General features: G+C 30.9%; 1 protein-coding gene across 1 annotated transcript; it reads right to left on the reverse strand.

Moving 5' to 3' along the window:
• Nucleotides 1–955: 955 nt before the first annotated feature.
• Nucleotides 956–7,262, reverse strand: LOC108970965. The gene is made up of 5 exons (XM_018936709.1): nt 7,159–7,262; nt 6,740–6,954; nt 2,968–3,147; nt 1,082–1,279; nt 956–1,021 (listed from the first exon to the last, which is right to left on the reverse strand). The coding sequence occupies exons 1-5, from the start codon at nt 7,165–7,167 to the stop codon at nt 964–966; spliced, it is 660 nt and encodes a 219-aa protein (XP_018792254.1). The 5' UTR covers nt 7,168–7,262; the 3' UTR covers nt 956–963.
• Nucleotides 7,263–9,472: the final 2,210 nt, after the last annotated feature.

Genomic DNA, 9,472 nt, shown 5'->3' on the forward strand with positions numbered 1-9,472 from the left:
TCTTTCAATACTTAATAAGTTGAATTAAGCCTGTTAGTTTTCAATTAATAAATGTTTTTAATCATGTATAGTTGAAAATTGATAACGGCGAAATATATTTAAATTTCGCATTTTCTTTGATTTTCATTGTTTTACATTTTTTATTAGCGATCTTGAACTGCGGCTCTCCGTTCACATATATTTTGGTATAATTTCAATCTGGCCATTCCAGTCATTCCAATTGCAAAAGGCCATAATCCAGTCAACTGTCAAAGTTCGGTAGGTGATCGTTCTCACATTTCCAGTGACAGGAGAGTTAGGCATATCTTTATCTCTGATTGCTGAGGTTGTTCTCAACAAATGCTGTATTTGTTGTAAATGGTGTTTTTACGAACCAAAATTCTTTAAATAATCTTTAAAACTACCACTATATCACCTTTCTAGTCTAACTTACTGAAATATAAAAATCGATTTCTTTTAAATATATTTACGGAACGAATTTAATAAATTTTTGTTGCCAGTAGGATACAGGAAGTCTAGGCTGATTCGGTCAATTTATTGTAAATAACTATTGTGCATGGCTATTGTGAATTGGTGCACCTTCTGCATTAATTTATAACAAAGAAAACTGTAACAAATCTTTATAATTTAAATAGAAATTATAAAATCTATTTAAAACTTACCTTCCTCAATAATTTATGTAAAATAACAGCTAAAATAGGGTTGCAATTATATTTTTACATGCCATTGCACGCAAATAAAAATGGGTTTTGGTCTGACATATTTTACAACCATTGCAAATAATTTTTTGCGTGTGTTTGTTGTTGTGCCGTTGCAATAGGTGGAAAATCTGCACGTGCAACGTGCAAGGGTTTTGCAAAAGCAGGAAAATACCCTTATGTTTTTATATTTTATTGAATTGCAGCTACTATTGTATACATTTATTATATATTAGTTAAAGTTTTATTTTTCTTTCTTTAATTATTACTTCACCGGTAAATATTCGCGCGATGGTATGGAAGGCGCAGTTTCAAATTGTTGTCTAAAATGATACATGTTATAAAAATTTTTGTGTATTTGTTTATAATACTTTTGAACTTACATCGGGACTTCATAATTATAACCATTATTATTCGTTGCAGAATATTTGTAGTCGTCGCCGCTTTGTGCGCTTCCACTTATATCCAAATTAAGATTTTGGTTTAGAAACTGAAATCTGTTTTTAAGTCCTCCTAACAAATCTTTGTTAGAACCATCGAATTTGTTCGGATTTCTTGCTGCATCAGCTATAGGTTGTGGACTTAAAATTATAAATTATTAAATTAGAAGATTTAAATGTAAAAATATGTTTCATCCTATTACATAGTAATAAAAAATGTACAGAGTGTAAGTTAATCAAATCAATACGGTATGTTAAAATTAATTTTTCTTAATTGTTTTACATGTCAATGTAAAGAAGAAGAAGAAATTATTAAGTTATGGTGTTCGACAATCTACATGTATATGTATATAAATAAATAAAGGCTTATGCTTTTGAAGCATTAGGATTATTTGATTAGGCTGCATTTTGATAGCGTCGGATTCATATAAAATGTGGTAAATCGAATATCAATAAAAATATACTTTAAATAAACATATGCATGTCTTTTGTTTGCAGTCCTTTCTTTTTCTTGTATTGAAACTTTTATATTTAATTCATTTTGTTTAAATTTTTTTTGTCATCCTCGAGCGTTTGAGGACAAATTTCATATGAAACTTGTTTCATATGAATTGTGGTTGACAAGGCGCACAGAAAAAAATAATAATAATAGGCAATCTCCAGACTAATAAGAAATGGTAGCTGTTTGAGTTTATACATTATATAATTTAGCGTATTGAAATGAAGCGTATTGAAGTTTATAACTAACATGTGTGTACATTTTCTGCATTTATAAGAGTAAATGAGATTATTTCCAACTGAAAAAATTGTTTATGATTTTGTTAATTATTAGTTCATATATGCTTAAATTAGTTTCTGTATGCCTAAAGAAGCATGCCTCCAAGAAGCAGGTTAAGAGATAAAGGCACAAAAAGATTTTCAATATAAATATAGCCTTGAATATTCAATTACCTAGCAATATTTTTAGTAAACCATAAAATCGTATCTAGTTACTTACCTACATCACTATACTATTATTACAATACGGTAATAATAAGAACCCTTCTTTTGACCGGGTGCCAAACCAAAATTCTGACAGGTAAAAGTGAAATTTTTAAGTGATTCGTGAATTGGAATGTCAGAATTTCGCCTAGTTCCCGGGCTGGGTAAATCATGATAAATTATAAATATGAAATATGAAGACAGATATGCATTCGGGAACAAAAAAATTTAAGAGAAGCACTGGAACATACATAACAAGTATGGTATAAAATATGTTATTAATTCGTTATTCACTGGTTAATGTTATTATTTATTATATTTACACCAGAAGTGTTACTCAAAATAAGGAAAATTTTAGTAGTTGGTAAACAGATCTTATTGTAAATGTATTTATGTATATAGAAAGATATAATTAAGTACATATTTGTACCGAATGCAAGAATGAAATTGTCAATTAAAAATAAATCTGCAATGAATGAATTTTTCTAGTTTCATTAATTATTTTATTAGCAAGCAATCAATGAATTTTACGAATATATTCAGTTTAAATAATAAGGCAAAAATTCAAATAACGCAATTGCGTTTGTTTAAACTGTCAAAATTTTATATTCCATTTGACTCAGCAAATTGTAAACTTTGTTCATCCCAACTCAACAGAGGAAAACATGTTACCGTTTGGAACACAGCCTTTATCACTGACTATTTCTTTATACAAAAATTTTAGAGTAATACTTAAAAATGTACTATATATGTATATGCATATATGAAACTCGAATGTCTTTCTTATAAAAACGCCTGTTTCATCTAAAGTTAACTAATTTTAATTTGATACATTCAATTATACTCACTCTGGAATATCTAAATCTAACTCCGTAATAGGGTGATATCCAAACTCATCAGCAGTATAACGAGTTTTGTAGCGTTTACCATCTGCTCCAGTAAAAGAATATGATCCACTCACAACAAATGTTTTATCGTCTTTTAATTTACCAACACTGGTCACCTCTATTCCATTTTGAGTCTTTAAACTAAAATTGTAAGAAATAAATTGTTATAATATTTTATAAAGTGGTGTAAATGTAAAAATAACTTGTGAAATGTGAATAAATACTCGCTGTAAATTTTAGGGTTATTTAGAAACCACTTTCAGAAAATCGTTTTGCTCCATTCAAAGAGGTTCAAAAAAAAGTAATAATAGTTAGAAATAAGATCTTTCAAAATTTTATGAAGGTTCAAATTAAGCGGAATTTCAATGATTAAAAAGGTAAACACTGTTTTTGCCACATGAACTTTATTATGATTTTTTAAAATTAAATTAAAAATATATTACAGTTTTGTTTCTATCACACCCAGTTTTCTAGTGACAACTACATATTCATTTCTGACCTCATATACGTTTCTTTGTTTACATAACTGCATTTAGTCGACTGTGTACCTATTGTGTTTGCTAAATTACATTGTATTTACATTCGTTAGATCGTAAATATGCCACGAAAGTGTTTGAACAACCCGGACAATTTTTGTTATGTGTGTGGAGAATTAACTTTTACGTCTCAGCGTCGAAATTTCAGATCACTAATTAAACAGTGCTATTTAGACTGTTTTGGTTTTCCTGTGAAGAATCAAGACAAATCCTGGACGGAACCAAAGGATCATGTAAGTGATATACATTTTTGTTATTTTTGTTTGGCTCAAACAAAAGGTATTACCACCAAATCCAAACACACTATCCAGTATCCAAACTTGTCTTCGGCCAAGAGACCCATCCTACATAGTGCCGAACTGCCTGTGCCGATGCCTTCAAATCGATCAAAAAGTGAGAATTCTAGTCCGAAATTTGTTCTCAGTCAGCATATTAAGGTATGATGAATATATGAAGATAGTAACTCAAGTTATGAACTGTCAACTTCAAAAGTACCGTACTTATTGACACTACGTGATTTAAACGATTTAGTACGTGATTTAAATCTGTCTAAAAAACAGGCTGATCCTTTGGGGTTTAAATTAAACGCCTGGAACTTACTTTCTCGTGGTACAAAGATTTCTTATTTTCAACGTCGTGACGATGAAATAAAACCTTACTTTTCTGAAGGAGCTGATTTAGTCTATTGTAATAACGTTCCTATTGTGATGAATTTATTGAATTTCGAATATGATCCAAGTTACTGGCGACTGCTTATTGACTCTTCAAAAACTAGTTTGAAAGCAGTGTTACTGCATAATGGAAACAAACTTCCTTCAGTGCCGATTGCTCATGTTTCTAATATGAAAGAAATTACGAAAATATAAGATACTTGAAAAAATTGTGAATGGGACAGTAGAGGCAGAAAAAGTCACTATACAAAGAAAGTGTGGGCCAAGCGTGAATCACTAACTCCAGGCCATAAAAATGTTAAAAATGATGCTCTAGTGAACCCTGATGACATACTTTTACCACCGTTGCGCATAAAGCTTGGCCTGATAAAAAATTTTGTAAAAGCTATGCCTAAAGATGGAGATGGATTTTTATATCTAAAAGAGAAATTCCATCCTATCCTATCCCTAAACTCAGCGAAGCGAAAATCAAAGAGGGAATATTTATACATAAGTCCACAAGTATGGCAACTGATGAAGGCTCCTATCACGAAATACTCGCCTGGAAATGTTTTGTGAATATTGTTCAAAATTTTCTAGGTAACCATAAAGCGGAAAATTACAAAGATTTAATAAATGAACTTATGATATCATTTAAAGCTCTGGGCTGTAATATGTCCTTGAAAATACACATGCTGGACTCTCATCTGGATTCCTCTCCAGCAAATTTGGGTACTGTGAGTGACGAACAAGGTGAGAGGTTCCATCAAGACATTTCCTTAATGGAGAAGCGTTATAAAGGGAAATGGAGTCCAGGAATGCTAACAGACTATTGTTGGAGACTTAAAAGGGACTTACCGGAAGCCAAATATTCAAGGATCTCATAAGTAAGTATATAAGAAAATAATTCTGTAAGTGTGGCTGAATTTTTTACTTTTTACGAAAATATATGTTTTGATGTCACAAGAAAACAGGATGTGTACATTTTTTTACATAGATATATTATTATTTGGTGGCTCGAGTATATTCACAATTTGATATACATTTTCATGTGACAAAAAAAATTACAAATTTGTTGACCAGATTATTTGCTATGAAACCTTTTTTAATATGACAAGTTTTCATTGGAGCTTGTCGCTTTCTTAATTAGACATTTACTGCATTTTAAACCTCAGCATTGATAAAATTCAATACATAGTAATTGTTAACCTTAAATAAAATTTAGAATTGCGACTGCCTTGTGCTCTGTTGGCACATTAATCCTACGCTAATCAGCTAATATAACTAGTTAAATATGTAAAATATATTTGATAAACGTATACTGTTTATAAAATATGTAAGAATGACTATCAAAATATGCTAATTAGACAAATGTTGTTTAAAGACAAGATTACATTTATTTCTAATTAAGAAAAAATTTAAAGAAACAAACCAACATAGCACTGTACAAACATAAAAGTATACAAGTCTACATTTTTAGTACATACAAACCTTAAATATGTTTTACTACTCCGTATATCCATTCATTTCGGCTAATTCAAATATTGTTTGAGCATAACTTACCAAACGGGAAAGGTAATCCGCATGCATAATTATTTGTAAATCTTTTCGTATTAATAATTAGTCACCCCTTAACAAATATGTAGAAGAAATACCTAACTAATATTCTAAATTGTTGTTGTTCAGAAATTAATATTATGGGGGATTAAGTATCCTTTATAAATAATAAAAGCTGAAACACGTACACCACAAATCGGTAAGAATCTGAGTCTAGATATTATATTAATTTTATTAAGAAGAGTAAATTAATAAAACTTTTATATATTTCTCACATTTATTAACCGTTTTTATTAGTTCTTGGCCTTATACATATATGAAATATTAATATTCTTAAATAGCTATAACCAAAGTCAAGTTACAATTTTGTGTATGTAGTGTATATATTACGGCGTTGAGGAGTAGAATGCAAATAGAAATTGCTTGTTACTTATATATTATATGTATGTTTTTATAAAGTTTTATTTAAAACAAAGTTGAAAAGAACGATTTCCATTAATGGTGAAACATACTGTAGCGTCTGCTTTGTGATTGGTGCTCGCAAGAAACGTAATCAACGTCAACTAACCGATATGTTGTGTACATGTGAAAAGCAGAGTTTACTCGTGAAATTAATTAATTAATTTATTTAATAAATAAAAAAATATATGAATATGATCAGCACTGATCACATTCACTTACTTCTGCAAAAAGGTATACACATTATATTTAAAATAATAGGCTGCTATATCAAGAATGTAAGTCAAAAATATCTAAAATTAATATTTAAGTACTGAAGCAGATATCTTTTATTTGGTAAGCGTATGACATGTGACATGAATTGGTTATGATGCGAGTATTGCCTAAGAACTTTCGGAATCAGTACTCATTCAGATTATACGAAATGATATACATAGTTGTATGCCGAAACTCATACATGTAAATTATATGAAATAAATTTCGTATTTAGGAAATTTTAATTGGCTTGCACACAACTTTTTTAATACTTACTCTAATTTAAATTTTTTATTTCCGTTGAAATTTTGAAGTTTCTCCACTTTAGCTCTCATAACATTTCCTTCAAATATAACAGCTGGTTTTTCATCATCTATATCTTCCGGTAATGTGTAAACATCACTTGGATTATATTTAAATAACTCTGAATTTCGATCTGAAGGGTGTTTTAAATCCGCAGCGGTACACACAATAAAACATAATAAAATAACCTGCAGATCATACAAAATAAATTGTAATTTTAAAACTTCTAAAAGTTTAAACTTTACTAATAAAATGTTTATTTACAAACATATATTTTCATTTGAAATTATTTCCAACATTGCACATATTCCACTTTTATCTTAAACGCACGAATTTCATAAAATATATACACTCTAACATGCCCGAATTATTGTGACAAAAAGTAAACTTACGAGTTTCATGATTTTCACAGCATCAAGTTGTTATTCGTCAAGTTCTTTTTATTTAATGATTTAAAAAATCTTCTAGTTTCCTTATATACTGCCTTTATTAAATATACAATATAATAACAAAAAGAGCGAGACAAAACCTGATTTATTGAAACGACTTATACACAAAATTTTTGGCACACAATTCAACAAGATGCGCTATTATATTAGACTAAAATATTTACCTTATTGAATTTATCCCTTGTAATATACACACATATGTAGGTACATGTATTATGTGAGCACGCATTTGAATTTGAATATAATTTCGCTTAAAACGTGAATGAGAGGTAAATAGTTTAAATATTAGTTGTCTGTTCATTCAGAAACTGTAAACATTTTATAATTTAAAATAACTCGAATCATTGGCTTATGGTTAAATTCAAATTTCAGAAAAATTTACTTGTTATAGTTAGTGTCTAATTTCAATACATTATTCTGTATACATACTTGTATACATACTTGTACAAAATTTTATTCAAAATTAAGAATAGTTGGTAAATTTTTAAAATTGTTTTTTATATGTAATAAATCAAACAAGTTCGTCCGTACGTATGTATGTATAAAAATATATAATATTCGGATGCTTATATTTCTAAGCTGCAGTATACCATATATAAACTGATCTAAGTTTTTGTCAACTTTTGGAAATATTAAGTATAAACCCGACTTCAACCACAGCACATTGATATATAAGCAAGCATATTTACATACACATGTACATATACGAAAGAACGTGAAATGTACTAATACATAAAAATTAATTTAAATTATGTTGTTATACTACTTTTATAACCACAGATACTACGGCAACTATAATTATGTACATACATATCTATGCTTTCCTACATATACATATGTAGATAATTTACTTTTAAAGCGTGTGTACAAGAAAAAAATATTGAGTGGAAAGAGACTGGTACGAGTGCCAATATAATAAACTAGATTTCATATTAAGTTTGTGAACTCATACAATGATTAATATAATAATAGCTAGGTCTGGTCTGCAGTCAACTTTCGTTCGTAATTGTACTCTCTTTGATGTATTGAAACTAATAAATTATAATCTATAACGTAAAAAATGTAACTACCGTATCCTCAGGAAGACAAAGTAACATTTACCAGTATCTCTGCGAATGGCAGGCACCCTGTTGTGGTGCTGTTTGGCACTGCTCATTATCAGAAGCTGCATGAGTGCGCTGGCCTGACCGCGTCACGGGGCTCTGGTGCGGCGGACCCTTGTTTTCCTCTCTAAAAACATATACATCACCACTCACCGCGTTGAACTATAGAGGACTGCTTAAGAACAAGATTTAAGACATCAACAACGACAAGGCAACCACTGCAAACATCTAGGGTAAAGAGTATTCAAGAGCTGTACGTAAGTTTGGGTTCCTGAATACCATATCGCCAGAGTAGCGTGCGCAGTTTGAGAAGCATGCCATGGTAGATGATGACGACATGCCCTCATGCAGCGGCGCTCAGCAGGCGATATTCACTGCGGCGGGACACTCTACCTCTTCTTCTCCTCTTTCGAGCACCTCCGGTACAAGCCCGTGGCGACTGCCTCAAATCAGAGCAGCTGAGTTTTGGTGGTGTTTGCTAGAAGAGTTTTAGTTGGCTATCGGATAACGTTTCCAATATGGTAGGTACCCTATAGGCCCAAGGCTAATAAGGATAGAGGAACTGTGGAGAAATTTCTGGTATATGAAGAAGGCCCTTCATCCGGGGTCTGCCACTCTGAGGGCCTAATGGAAGTCCCAGATAAGGAGTCAAGCGTAAAAGGAGCGAGCAGCTAGGACTACAACACATGGAATAAATCTTTACTAGAACTAATAATTAGTAATAGTCTGAAAATTGAGAATGTGGGTTGTGAACCCACTGATATCACAGTAGAGGGTATCATCAGAAGCTTTAATTTAATAGATCACAGGATCATGTGATTCGGGCCGAAGGTAGAGGTCACGCAACGCTTATCTAATACATATTCTAGTGTTTCCCTTTATTCACAAACGCGGATGCTTGTATGATATTAATGGGTATGAATGGCACTAATAGTCAGAGCATTGCGACGAGGCCGTTATCGGAATAGTGAGCGATTTACCAATGCTTGAAGGTGATAAGATTAATATTTAAATTTCGTTTTATTAATCTACACATCATATCTATTCATTAAAAAAGCGGCGAATTTCTCAACATGGAGGGTGCTGAACTTAATCTACTTCAAAGCAAGATTAACCACAAATGTGTGCCAAACGCTCTTTCGACATATTCTAAT

This window comes from Bactrocera latifrons, unplaced genomic scaffold (genome assembly GCF_001853355.1).
Source record: "Bactrocera latifrons isolate USDA-ARS-PBARC rearing strain unplaced genomic scaffold, ASM185335v1 scaffold_319, whole genome shotgun sequence".
Lineage (NCBI taxonomy): Eukaryota > Metazoa > Arthropoda > Insecta > Diptera > Tephritidae > Bactrocera > Bactrocera latifrons.

Coding starts and splice junctions, on each gene's coding strand:
- LOC108970965 (XM_018936709.1), bottom strand. Junction 3,148..6,739: donor AATAAAAAATTTAAATTAGA/GTAAGTATTAAA, acceptor TTACAATTTTAG/TTTAAAGACTCAAAATGGAA. Junction 1,022..1,081: donor TATAATTATGAAGTCCCGAT/GTAAGTTCAAAA, acceptor GTATCATTTTAG/ACAACAATTTGAAACTGCGC.